The sequence below is a fragment of the Gavia stellata genome, chromosome 11, assembly GCF_030936135.1.
Source record: "Gavia stellata isolate bGavSte3 chromosome 11, bGavSte3.hap2, whole genome shotgun sequence".
NCBI lineage: Eukaryota > Metazoa > Chordata > Aves > Gaviiformes > Gaviidae > Gavia > Gavia stellata.
In genome coordinates this window covers 19581297-19595585 of record NC_082604.1, presented here as the reverse complement: position 1 = coordinate 19595585, position 14289 = coordinate 19581297, and the positions used below count along the sequence as shown (strand labels likewise).

The 14289-nt window shown below is 41.3% G+C and overlaps 1 protein-coding gene across 3 annotated transcripts in view; it reads left to right on the top strand.

Annotated features, from left to right (window-relative positions):
• ABCC5 (ATP binding cassette subfamily C member 5) overlaps nt 1-14289 on the top strand; it is a 49822-nt gene extending 35533 nt beyond the window's left edge. For all 3 annotated transcript variants that reach the window (XM_059822596.1, XM_059822597.1, XM_059822598.1), the window contains 12 exons: nt 860-1006; nt 1802-1931; nt 2457-2610; nt 2757-2885; nt 4279-4465; nt 5805-5894; nt 8198-8387; nt 9110-9269; nt 9700-9778; nt 10670-10783; nt 11840-12004; nt 12734-14289. In XM_059822596.1, the coding sequence (XP_059678579.1) occupies nt 860-1006; nt 1802-1931; nt 2457-2610; nt 2757-2885; nt 4279-4465; nt 5805-5894; nt 8198-8387; nt 9110-9269; nt 9700-9778; nt 10670-10783; nt 11840-12004; nt 12734-12835 (1647 nt within the window). In that variant the 3' untranslated portion in view covers nt 12836-14289. The remainder of the gene's footprint in view (nt 1-859; nt 1007-1801; nt 1932-2456; nt 2611-2756; nt 2886-4278; nt 4466-5804; nt 5895-8197; nt 8388-9109; nt 9270-9699; nt 9779-10669; nt 10784-11839; nt 12005-12733) is intronic.

Genomic DNA, 14289 nt, shown 5'->3' with positions numbered 1-14289 from the left:
CTCTTGTTCCTTGTCTTGGTTAGTCTAAGAAAAGGAAGTGAAAATGTGAAAGGGGCCAACAAGCTGCAGGAGGAATTACTAATTTTAGTGCTGGTTTTTGTTTGAATGTGACTTTACATCTGACAGGATAATCTTGTTAAAGTATATGGCTTTAAGTCAAATGACTTTTTTGGGAGTTGCTTTGAAGACTGTGGTGACCTGGGATGGTTTAGGACTTTTCCCACTCTAGGGGCTTTGATTGCAAGTCTTGTTGCATTTAAAGATTTAAATATATCTGCAAGATGTTTTTGGGGGGCGGTGGGAGCAAACTACTAACCTCAGAGAAGCGATAATGAAGTGCAGATGGCCAACAATAATAAAATAAGCAATGTGATCCTTAAACATACTTAAAGATTTAAAAAAAAACAAGAGAGTGAAAATGTACAACAGTGACCGTAGAGAATTTACTGCGTACTGGCAGAAAATAACAACCATGTTTGATAAGAAGACTGTATAACCTATCCAAGGTGAATGTTGCTGTCTAATAGGAGTGGTGGTATGCAAGTATCTGGCATTGTTCAGAAGAACACAAGAAATGATAAGCATGAAATGAGAAATTAGGAATCAAAGGAAGTAGGTATTGGGGTAGTATTTACAAAGATATTGTAGGAAAAAGGCCAAGGGCTACAAATCTACAAGTCAAGTATCTCTGCTAGGGAAAACTTTCTAAAGTATTCAAAGATCATTGGAGTACTGTATTTAAAGAAGAAATATCAAATATGGTGGGAGGGGACACAAGACAGTTAAATTCTACCATGTGTAATGTGTACATGCTTAATCCTTGTCTTAACTATTCACTGAAACCTTGAATTTTCTGCAGAACACCACTGTGACTTTGGGAAATGAAACTGTCATAAGCAACAGTATGAAAGATAACCCTCACATGCATTACTATGCTGGCATCTATGCACTGTCTATGGCAGTTATGTTGATCCTGAAAGCTGTTCGTGGTGTCGTCTTTGTAAAGGTATGTACCAATGCTGTGGTTTTTCTTATCCTGCTCCCCTCACCCCCCAGCATATTGCTGTCATCGTGGTTCTTTTGATCACCTCCCAAGAGAGACATTTGAACCAGAGGAAGTCAGATCACAGATTGTGAGGTTTCCAAAAGTCCTCTCTTGGGGTTGCACCATGCTTTCTGTTAAACTTCTTCTGAATTAATAGCTTCCTTCCACTGGTTGGAAGCACAGAATGCAAGAAAAAAACCCCTTATGGTTGGAGAGGTGCAATGAGCAAAATGTTTTGGTGCCCAGGGGAGGAGCAGTGACAGGAAGGCAAACATCCTTTCACAGTATCACAGAATCATTAAGGTTGGAAAAAAACCTTTAAGATCATCAAGTCCAACCATCAACCCAACACTACTATGCCCACTAAACCATGTCCTGAAGTGCCATGTCTACAGGTTTTTTGAACACCTCCAGTGATGGTGGCTCCACCACCTCCCTGGGCAGCCTGTTCCAATGCTTCACCACTCTCTCAGTAAAGAAATTTTTCCTAATACCCAGTGGAACCTCCCCTAGCGCAACTTGAGGCCATTTCCTCTTGTCCTGTCACTAGTCACTTGGGAGAAGGGATCAGTGCTCACCTCACCACAAACCCCTTTCAGGTAATTGCAGAGAGTGATAAGGTCTCCTCTGAGCCTCCTCCTCTGACTGAACAACCCCAGTTCCCTCAGCTGTTCCTCATAAGACTTGTGCTCTAGACCCCTCACCAGCTTTGTTGTCCTTCTTTCCATAACACTGCAACATTTTCTGCATTGTCAGGGAACTCTCAGAGCATCCTCAAGGCTCCATGATGAGCTCTTCCGACGGATTCTGCGTAGCCCCATGAAGTTCTTTGACACTACACCCACTGGGCGGATTCTCAACAGGTTTTCCAAAGACATGGATGAAGGTATCTCTCACTGTAGATCCCACATTCAGACCTCCCAGTTAACTCCTTAATACTCTCTGGTCTCTTGCTGTTGGGGTGATTGCCAAATGCGTACTTGTAATAGACAAAGCAGGAATTGGGACGTACCTGGGTTATGATTCTAGAAGGCAGCTGATATCTCAGGTCTGTCGACATATAAAGAAGAAAATGTGCAGCTGCTTTTGTACCTACAGACTGCACATGGACTCTTAGCAGTTAATGTAGGAGGAACCTAGAGTGTCAGGGTGAAGCTTATGTGCAGCAAAGGTGGTAGTTAGGTCAGAGTTGCACCAGTGCTATTTCTGCAAATGGGAATAATTGGAAAGTCTACTAGCATCTCAGAAGATAAAAGCACACCTAATGAAAATGTACATTTTTAATTTGAATAAGCCATGAGAAATCACTGCCCTTTTCAATGATGATGTACAGCTGGACTGAATTGCTTTATATAGATTGTTTTAGCTTTCTGTACTCAAGATCTTCCTCTTCTCCTTCCATTTTTTCCAGTTGATGTTCGTTTGCCGTTTCAAGCAGAAATGTTCATCCAGAATGTTATCCTTGTGTTCTTCTGTGTGGGGGTGATTTCTGGGGTTTTCCCCTGGTTCCTGGTGGCAGTTGGGCCCCTCATTGTCCTGTTCACAGTTCTGCATGTTGTGTCTAGGTAAGTGCATCAGCTGCTTTGACAAAAAGTAGAGATACTTTGACCTGTTAGTAAGGACATAAGGTTCTTCAAGTATATATGCATCAATGTAGTGGTTGGTATATGATGGTTGTACATGTCACTTAAAAGTCCTTCTTTCCTTCCAGAGTTTTTATTCGAGAGCTCAAGCGTCTGGACAACATCACACAGTCTCCATTCCTGTCTCATATTACATCTAGCATACAGGGTCTCTCCACAATCCATGCCTACCACAAAGGACAGGAATTTCTGCACAGGTCAGTCTAGATACCCATCTGAGAGTGGTGGAGCACAAAGCAGGGTGCAACAGGTTTACATTCAGAAAGATTTATTAATGGGGTCTATAGCTGACGGCATACATTGGCTCTAAGAGCGAAAGTTACTTTTCGGGGGAAAAAATGAGGGAGAACAAGAAGGAAAAAGGAAAGGGAAAACTCCCCAGTAGCAAATAGGGAAGAACAGCGATGGGGTCCCAGGTGAATACCTTCCTCTGGAGTTCTCTGCGGTGCAGCAGGTGGCAATGATAATGGTGAGGGCAACTTTTTGGCCATACTTTTTCTCTAGTAGTACATAATTTTCATCAGGTCCTACTCATATTTTCTATTGTTTTTTTTTCTCCTTATGATGGTATTAGCATTGGTTAGAGCGTGCTGACAAAACCTCAGTGTGCATATTAATGAGCTGTTAATCTCTGAGCACATGTATAATTGGATACCATTTATCAAGTGTTTAAGTGATTGTTAGCCACCTTGTTGTGCACTATGCTTGGTTTTCTCTAGTATAAACTACAAGCTGCAGAACAAATGTTAGTGTGGGAAAGTGAAACACTTCTCATGTGAGTGGTAGTTGTTTCCCGTGAGAACCTGCCATAACAATATCAGGATTTTACAGGTGCAAGGTCATGAGACCAACAGCGTGGGAGCACAGGGAAAATTGCCACAGAAGCTCTGGAAAGACACTGCTACACCAGCTTAGATGAAAGGTTGCAGAGGTGTGAATAGCAGTCCCTTAGCATTGCTGGTGCTAGAGCACTAAGGCACTGCACATACTGTGCAACAGCAATTGGTGTAAAACTGAGTTGCATGATCAGAAAATCTAGTTACTGGCTTTGTGAATCTCTCAAGCGTCTCCCCTTAAATATACTTTCTCAGCTCCACAGTGTCAGGATTGTAAATTAAATGGTTATTGATGTGTTTTAATTAGTGTCACCAGTCCTGTCAAAACTTAGTGTAACTTTACTTTTACACTTGTGTATAAAATAGCACATGTTTTGTGCATATTCTGAAGTACTGCTCCTGTTACCTGTGAAGTAATTTGTAGTCATTGAGCATCCTCTGGAAGGTCTTGCATAGGTGAAGTTGTGGTGAAAGTGTGTGTAATGTCCCTGAATTTTGATTCACCCCCAGTATAATTCATTGTTGTACACAGAAACTTGGTAATTTGACTTTGAGAGTTTGAGCTAAGTAGGTATCTGACATTATTCAGGAAAGTTTGTAAACACCGCTTTCATGGCCTAGTTTGAGACTTTGTCAATGATGTGCTAGTCTTCCCACCCTGAATTCCGATACTGAAACAGGGGTTTAAGTAGTCTGCTATTTGTAGATCATCAGGCTTGTGGAGATCTACTAACCTTTCCTGTATTTGTTTCAGGTATCAGGAGCTCCTAGATGACAATCAAGCACCATTTTACCTGTTCAGCTGTGCGATGCGCTGGCTAGCTGTACGGCTGGACATTATCAGCATTGCTCTTATCACAACCACTGGCCTTATGATTGTCTTAATGCATGGCCAGATTCCTCCTGCCTATGCTGGGCTGGCTATCTCATATGCTGTGCAGGTAAGTATGTCCCTGTACTGTAATATTTCATTTCTCATTTAATGTAGTTATTGCTAGTAAGTAAAAGTAACACACCATTGAAAACTTTCCTTAATACACTAGAATGGAAGAAGGTACTGTTACCCCCTTTTGGTAATGGAGGGGAAAGCAATTCAGAGTCAGGACCTTTTGCTAGCAGCGAAATTACAAATTATGAGAGGAGCCTAGGACCTTAAGGCTATTGTTTTGGGGAGCTGCCTCTTTTTAAATGATGAAGTAGAAACCGTTTGAGGCTCTTAATATGCTGCATATTACAATTTTCCTGGATATTTCCAGAAATTGGATTGATGGTACATCAGACATCTGCCAAACTGATCTCTTAATGTATTGCCTGCAATATGTTTTCACAGCGAAGAGCATCCAGTGTTGCAGGTGTGGGGGGGTTGGAGAGACTTCAGTGCTCACACACAATACTTGCTATTAGAGACGTTTATTGGCCTTTTCTGCCTCCTGGTGGTAATAAGGTGAAATTACAAAACTTAGACGGCTAATATTTAAAGCTGTTGCTTCTGGGAAGCCTTTCTAAACTGCTGGTTTTCCAAGTGATTAATAAATTATGGTTATTTTAAAATTAACTAATAACTAAAATTAACTTGCCTTGGGCACCTTAGCTATATGGTGTCCAATGCCAAGACTACTTTATCAAATATCATAGAATCATAGAATTGTTTAGGTTGGAAAAGACCTTTAAGATCATTGAGTCCAGCTGATAACTGAACACTGCCAAGTCCGCCACTAAACCAGGTGCCTAAGTGCCATATCTACATGCCTTTTAAATACCTCCAGGGATGGTGACTCAACCACTTCCCTGGGCAGCCCATTTCAATGCTTGACAACGCTTTCAGTGAAGAAATTTTTCCTAATATCCCATCTAAACCTTCCCTGGTGCAACTGGAGGCCATTTCCTCTCATCCTATCACTTGTCACTTGGGAAAAGAGACAGACATGCATATCGCTGCAACCCCCTTTCAGGTAGTTGTAGAGAGCGATAAGGTCTCCCCTCAGCCTCCTTTTCTCCAGAGTAAACAACCCCAGCTCTCTCAGCCGCTCCTCATAAGACTTGTGCTCCAGACCCTTCACCAACTTCGTTGCCCTTCTTTGGACATGCTCCAGCACCTCAGTGTCCTCCTTGTAGTGAGGGGGCCCAAAACTGAATGCAGTATTTGAGGTTCCATGCCGAGTACAGGGGGATGATCACTTCCCTAGTCCTGCTGGCCACAGTATCCATTAGGTTTGTCTGTTAATTCAATAATAAATCACAGCTTTCTAAATGTGTCTTTGTTTTCTCCCATCACTCCAGTTAACAGGGTTATTCCAGTTTACAGTCAGACTTGCTTCAGAAACAGAAGCTCGCTTCACCTCAGTGGAGAGGATTGATCACTATATCAAGGTAGGACAATAATATATTCAACTGCCTGTTGTAAAATTTCTTGTTGCTTGTTATGTTGCTGGCATAACAGAAGAGAAAGTCAGCCATAGTCTGCCTTAGTACAGAATGTATGTTTCTGATCTTGTAAACACATTAATGCATCTATTGTAATACTGCAGAGTGAATTTGTTTTATGAAGCATGTATGTAAGCATTGGCAAGATGAATGGCACAAGAGCTGGTACGTGGCTAAGCTTACAGGCATCACTTGCCTGGCATCACTGAAGTTACAGAAGGATGTTGAAAGTTTGCTGACATTCTCAGTAGAGAGTGGAGTGTGTGAAAGGAGTAACTGGGAATTCAGTACAACATTGTACAGTAAAAGGATGGTGTCTGGCATCCTTCATTCCAAACCTAACGGAACTCCTTCATTTAAACACAGATAACTGTTTGTAACTTATCTACATGTAATTCTGCTTCATCCTAATAAGTCTACTTCTTTTTCCACAGCTATCTTATATAACATATTTCTATATGCTTAAAAAGTCAAGGAATTGCTGTCATTGCAGTTGTGAGAAATGTGCCAGGCTAAATGCTTAGCAAGCTGCTCTGATTATCTGTAACCCTTTCTTCATAACTAGGATTTGTGTATGCAGAACAGGGTGTAGGTCAATGGGGAAAGTGTAGGCAGGGGAAAGCTGCCTACTGGGTCTGGTCTTTGAGGTGAAAGGCTTTTTTATTTAATACATAGTACACATTCCCTGTGAACTTCAGAGGGAGATACATATCTGTTTGGTAAATTGGGGCTATGTAGTAGTTGATATTTGTAGAATTTTTTTTTAGCCTGTGGATTTAATACTGAAGAGAAGAAAAAAATTTAAAACTGCCCACTCCCCCAGTCCTCTTGTGGCATCTAAATAGAAAATTTCTGTGTATGGAAGACTTGGTGACTACACAAACTGTGAGAACTATATGCCAAGTACTGCCTGGTATCTCACTGGGCTGAGATGGGTTTACCACTGTCAGGCCTTCAGTGGCAAAACCTGTTGTAGGTAGATTGTTGGGGTTTTTTTTCTTTAATTTACTGTCTATCATTTTATATCACCATTAAGCAACACTTTCTGTGATTTTTCTTATTTGGATCTCTAGACAGCCATTTCATTATGAAACTGTAAAACTACTTTGAATCAAAAGTGAAAGGATGGGTGAGCAATGAAATGCCATGCAGGTTCTGTGTCTTACCAAGTCGCAGGCTTGGCTTCTTTCAGTGCGGGCTCCAAGGTTGCTGTTAGGAGCACCAAGCTCAAAGAACTGGAGTACTGTTGTAGAAGATCGCTGTTTTTCTCAAACCCTGGGGGTACAATTAATCTGCCTCTAACTAGATGTTGCAGATGTCCACAACTGACATAGTCCCTGTGGGATCTCTCTATAGTCAGTGTAGGAAATGGCTGTCTCTGGAGGGCAATTTATTACTCATTCTAAGTGTTTACATTAGAATGAGAAAAATCACACTCCAGAAATGCTAGCTTCTTTGTAGTGACTATAAAGGAGTTGATGGGGCCGGGTTCAGTTGGAGATTCTTACTTTGTATGTGTTTAAAGTTACACGAGATGAATCCCATGACAGGATTTCTGCCATTCTCTGAGGCTGCTTGTGCCAAATATGGGAAAGCGACCTTGGCTTCATTCTAAACATGCTATAAAGGCACATGTTTGGTTTTCAGAGGTTCTGGTTTTCTGTTTAATCTGTGAACTGCTTAATGAGTGACCTATTAAGGGGCAGAGTAAAATAGTGAAAGTGAGCAAGCGGGAAGGGGCCCGACTGCTCAGTGATTTAATAGAACAGGGAAGCATGAGGAAGAGAAGGAGGAGGGTAGCATTTGTATAACATGTCACATGGGCGTTCTCTTCTGTGTCAGAATCAAGAGGTGACCTTGGCATGGCATAGTAAATGAGACCTAGAAATACAGCAGATTTTTGCATCCAGAAGCATCCAGTCTTTGGAGTGCCACAAAACTCATAGGATTGTGCTCATAAATAGTAGGCCTAAAATATATTTTGAATTCCGTTGATGAAAAACATTGTTGTGTAGAAGGACCAATGTCGTCATTGAGGCAACGGGAAGGGAATAGCAGCGTGGCCAGTGTAACACAGCAAACTTCTGAACCACTGGGCCTGCATCCAGCCACACAGCTCAGTATAAAACTGCCATAAACTGATATGGGCCGAGTGTGCAGGGAAGAACTCCTGCTGAAAGCTGCAACTGATAATTTTCCTTTCTGGTGTTTTGTTTACTGGAAACTGAACTTCTGATTTTATTTTAAAGACACTTTCCCTGGAAGCTCCTGCTCGAATTAAGAATAAAACTCCTCCTCTGGACTGGCCACAGGAAGGTGAAGTTGTTTTTGAAAACGCAGAGATGCGGTACCGAGAGAACCTTCCTCTAGTACTTAAAAAAGTGTCCTTTACTATCAAACCGAAGGAAAAGGTTGGCATTGTGGGAAGGACAGGCTCAGGTAAGGAAAAACACTAAGCAGAGTTAAATTACTACTTCTGCAGAATAGGAATGGAATAGAGTGGGGCAGTCATGCTGGTTCTCCTCTGTCTTTTCTGTTTGAATAAATCATTAATTGCCCAGGAGTATCCAGCAGTATGTCAGTGGTGGATTCTGTTCCTGTGCATATGTAAGTAGGATCCCTGTAAACAATAATGAAAACAAGTTTTCATTTGAAGTAGAGGGATATCCTACTATGCCTGAGCCAGTATGTTTACAACGTTTAACACCCCAAGCCACTTACCAGCACAGAATGCTACCTACAACATGCTCATTGACTCTCTTGAAAGTTTTCCGTACTGATGCTGCAGCCAGGTTTGTCTCTAAACTATCTCAGAAATCTGTAATGCGAAGAATCAAAACCCCTGTTTGAGATGACTTAAACCAGCTCCAAAATGTAGTTTTCTAAATAAGCAATTAATATTGCTGTATTGGGTTTATGTAGCAAGTTTTTGGTAGCTGGGATGGGGTGCCACTGCAGGGGTGGCTTCTGTGAGAAGAGATTAGGAGCTGCCCCTACAATTGCTTAGAAGTTTAAATGCTGAACCCCCCAGCATTGTTGGCCAGGACTTTATGGTATTTTAAAACACTTTTCTTACACATGGGCAGCTTTTAAAATGCTTTCTCATCTCAAAGCTGCTCTGACTGTATAAACTAGTATTGTTTTTCCTGTCTCATTTTTAGGGAAGTCTTCCCTTGGAATGGCACTATTTCGTCTGGTTGAGCTATCTGGAGGCTGCATTAAAATTGATGGTGTGAAAATAAATGACATTGGTTTGGCAGATCTTCGCAGCAAACTCTCAATAATTCCTCAGGAACCTGTGCTATTCAGTGGCACTGTGAGGTTAGTGAGACCATAAGAAGGCAAGAAGGAAAAAAAGGGCTACCAGCTTATACTTGAACTCAAATAGGTGCCTGGTGAGATACTAGTTCTCAACCATCCTAGCTTCTGTTCTCTGTTTCTGAAGCAAAAAAAGCACAGCTAAATGATTTTAGTTGGCCCAAAGCAGAACTGGATGTGCTCCTCTGCTATGAAAGTCTTGCTTTCCATTTAGATCTGCTTGAAGCTTTTGTATCTTTGTCTTCCATCGCTACTCTTTGTTCTTTGTCTAATCTAACCCTAGTGTGCTGGGAGCATCTGATTTCCTTGGCAAGGAAATTCTGTCAGTGGAAGGCTAGATGGGAATCATCCATCTGGATGAATTAGCATGCTGCTGCTTTGCTATTCATTGCTGAATAAAAATTCTGGTTATGTTTTCTGCTTCCCTCTCCAGATCAAACTTGGATCCTTTCAATCAGTACAGTGAGGAACAAATCTGGGATGCTTTGGAAAGGACTCACATGAAGGAGTGTGTAAGTATTATGTGCCCTATGAGAATACATGTTTGTGTGTTGGCTTTCAAACCTACATGCTCTGTTAGTAGCTGTTTCAGAGACCTTTAACTTTTTCCCTTATTGGCTATGCGTTATTTCTAGTAAAGAGACTGAGTATTTGGAGAACGTGCCGTATTTTGGATGTTTACTTTTTTAGTATGTAGCATAGCAGTGTTGCTTCATCACAGGGACTCTTAGGGTATTACAATATTTCACATGATATTTTTATATATATGCCTTAAGTGAGCATTCTGCATTTATATTTGTGAGTGTAAGTGTCACACATGCACATTTATACTGAGCTTAAAATATGCCCTTTGCATGGCCCTCTGCAGCAAGTCTCACTGCCATGACATCTCCAATTCTTCTCTTCTTGTAAGTAAGGTGGCATGGGGCAGCGTGTGTGGCTATACTACGTACACTGCAGTAATTCCTGCAGGGACTTGGTTCACTCTTTTTTCTCTTGGTGAGAAAGACTGTCAGGACATCTGTATTCATGGTGATACGATTTTGTACATGGCACACTTTTTTCTAGAAATTAAATACTTTGTACTTAAGTCATTCTAAAGTTGCCTACTGAGAGGATATAGCTCTTCTAGCTTAACAACTAGTAGTGTTCTCAGGAGCTATCACTGAGTCACAGGCATTTCAACCTGACTGAGTAGGTCTGATGTTGTATTGTTGTTTTAGCATTAGTTGCTTGTTACTAATTTCCTCAACAGGGAGAGGGAGAGATGGTCAGCAAAGTGTGACAGATGTTTTGGAACATGGGCAAAATCAGATTTGCAGGAGGAGCAACTGTTTGTCTCATGCCATGGAAATACAAAAAGTACAATGCTCTAAGATTTTTGCCTCTTCTTTCCAACATAGATTGCCCAGCTGCCTATGAAACTTGACTCAGAAGTGATGGAAAATGGGGAAAACTTTTCAGTTGGAGAGAGACAGTTACTGTGCATAGCTAGAGCTCTACTGCGTCGTTGCAAGGTGAGCATAGTGATGAGAGAACTAGCTGGAGATAGCAAATGGATAGCATTGAGCCAGCCTTTTTTGTGCCAGATTCATTCTGTCTGTCAGAGGAATCACACCAACAGTTATTGCGACCCACAGATGGTGTAGGGTTAAATAGCTAGAAAGGCATCTGTAGCCAGCTGCAGAAAGGTATTGCTCATTAGTGTTAATAATAGTGTGTCAGACTGGCCTAATCACTTATTCAGTGACCTGTTAATGGCGAGCATCAGATTCTTTCCTTCTTCCACCTTTTTGTAAATGACAGCCAAGTACTTTCCTTCTACATGGTGTTCCACTAAAATGTAGTCTCCAAGTGGAATTTGGGCCCATGCTGTACCAGTGGAGTTAAGGGTTTTGCAGGAATGGAAGACACATAATAATTACAGTGAGAAAGGACATTTGAGATTGACCAGGATTCTGATTTTAACATCCTTTTTTCTTAAATGTTGCACACCATATTTTAAGGTTCCCTCTGCATCTGTTTTAAAGCTAAGACTACTCAGCAGAAATTACTGCTCTCTCTCTGCAGTACCTGCACAAACCAAGTCTAGTTTAGCTTTGACAAGACACCAGTCCAGATCAGTTTATGTCTGAGTCTGAGAGGAAGGGTAGTTCTTTCCAGCATAAGAAAGCTACTAAGCCTAGTCACATTGACTCATTCCAGAAAGAGCTGTCACTACCAAGCAGGTGTGAGATTAGTTTACCAGTAAAATTTGTATTTGAGATTTAACTGCTGAATGTAAAACTGAAAGTAGTGGGAACTTGAGGCCCAGGTCAGAACCCAGTCATCTTGTGACTTTAGGATGTGACCATAAAATGCAGTGTGATCCATAAGGTAACTTTGTTGAAGGCAATTACATAAAGAAAACTGGAAGGGTGCTTGTAAAAACTACCTTTGTGACCACAGCTCCATAATGATTGCCAGTTGTGACAACTCTTGGTTATGGTAATTCTGCCCACTCTATGTATTTTAATGTTCAGGGAGGGAAAGTGTTACTATAGGTAACAGCCAGGATTATGTGCTGCTTTCAGATTTTGATACTGGATGAAGCAACAGCTGCTATGGACACAGAGACAGACTTACTGATTCAGGAGACTATCAGAGAGGCATTTGCAGATTGCACTATGTTAACAATTGCTCATCGCCTGCATACGGTACTGGGCTCTGATCGGATCATGGTGCTAACACAAGGACAGGTAAGCAGAAAGACTTTTGTGGCTGCAGTTCCTGTTGCAGTCTGGTGGTGCCATATGTGCAGGCTGAACTGAAGGAACAGCTAGTATTGCAGGGTAGAAAATCCTCTGTGTTCATTCACATCCTTGGTAATAATACTCCAACAGAATCAGTTATTGCCTGACCGTGACAGGATCAAAGATGACAAAATTTCTTTTAGTCTCCAAGACAGTACCCTAGAGTAACAATCGCTCTTTTAAAAGTGTTTTTAAAACTCCCTTTGTACGTTAATTCTGAGACGAGTAATAACGTAAGTATCTCTGCTGGGGCTCAGTGACAGTTTCCCATTACTTTCATGAAAGCCCTGTGCTATCAAACAGGCATGTGAGAGATACTTTACCCGCTTTTCAGGCTTCTGCGTGGGAGCCATAAACAGTTAAATCAAATGTAAGAACACTTGGCAAGGCTCTTAAAGGTAGAGAAGGCAAAAACCCATAGCATCTGCCTCTTTTTGCCAGAGCCACAAGAGGTTGCTTCCTGATGGGTTGTTCCAGTGTTTGTCTGAGCTAGTTTGAAGCATCCCAGGTTACTGTATTTATGCATAAATGCACATACTTTCATCGCCTGTTGTCTCATCTAAAGATTACTGCCATGTTTTGGCTTCTTTACTACTGTGTCACAAGTCCAAGGGGTGGGAATCCATTCTTTGCTGGATTTTACTGACATACTTTACCTGCCTTGTTTGCTTTTAGGTAGTGGAATTCGACACGCCGTCTGCCCTTCTGGCCAATGAGAACTCGCGCTTCTATGCTATGTTTGCTGCTGCGGAGAACAAGGTTGCTGTCAAGGGCTAAAATTCAGGGCAAAGTCACTTTAATTTTGGAGAGCTATATTCCCTGCCTGTGGCAGGCCAGCTCTTCTTCCTCCTCCTCCTCCTCCTTCAAGCAGATTATTGCCTTTTCATCTTTTAATTTTTAGCACAATGTGTCAAGCCAGAGAGATTTTTAAAACTGTGTCAGAAAAATTCTTCATGTTTTTATTATTGTATTTATTCCATAATCATAGTACTAATTTTTTGTTATTAAATGCACTCTACAAATGGCTCAGGGAGCCATAGTTATAAATGTATCAGAGGCCTATAATGAAGCTTTATACATGTAGCTATATCTATACATAATTCTGTATATAGCCTATATTTACAGTGGAAATGTAAGCTGTTTATTTTATATTAAAATAAGCACTGTATTAATAACAGTGCATATTCTTTTCTATCATTTTTGTACAGTTTACGGTTCCAGAGATCTGGCTTTGTTATCGGACTGTATCAGACACCATTTTGTCTTTTACAGTTGGTCTTTTCCTAGTGCCGGATTTTCTGCGTGTCTGAGTAGAAGTGAAGCTTTGCAATAGTGTCCTTTATTGTCACATCTTTGTTGTCTAGCACAGGGGAGAAGAGCTCTGTGGTGTAACTCTATTGCATTGTAATTTATCAAAGCTATTTGGAGCATTGCTAATGTTCACCACGGCAGTGGCTGCTGCTTCCCATGATGCTTTCCCAAAGCAGAGTTTTTAGTGATCTCCTGAGTGGAGAACCACTTCTGGGTCACAATAATGCCTCATATTTTCTCAGTGTCCTGATACAGTATTTCCTACTGTATCAGCAGGGTTTATTTTAATGCAAGCAAGCCCAAGCTCTTCCTGCTTCGCTGATCTAACGCAACCAAAATCTTACTGTTTGTGGAATGATCTGTAACAAGTTCATCATAAGGTTCAAATCGTACCCGTATGCTAGCAGGAAAGCCTTTTCAGAGTTGCTTCAGCTGACTGGCTTCTTTATCTTGAAGCTGCTAACACTCCTCAGAGGTTTAGGTTGGCTTTCATTGGCATGGGTAACACTAACTCTTTGTTCTGCTCACTTACACTAAGGTTAAACAACATCAATATTTCCTGTTTCTTTATTGCACACTTGTTAAGGAAACAGTCCCCCACCCCACATCTTCTGGAACTTTCAACAGGTTCCTGTTGATCAGGATGTAACACTGGTGTAGGACATTGTTTTCTTACTGTAAAGAGACCTACCTCAGGTTACTAGGTCCTGTGTAGTACGTTGCCATGATCACTGTACACCATCCCTGATTTATGGGACCTGTGGCCCGGGTGGGCACGGTCGCTCCTATAATAGCCGTGACTTATTGAATGGTCAGCGTTGCATGTCTTTGTCAACTTGGACATTTTGTAGCCTTAGCATGTTTGCAAAATGTCTCACTGAGGCAGAAATCTGAAAAATAAATAAAACTATTTTGGGTTT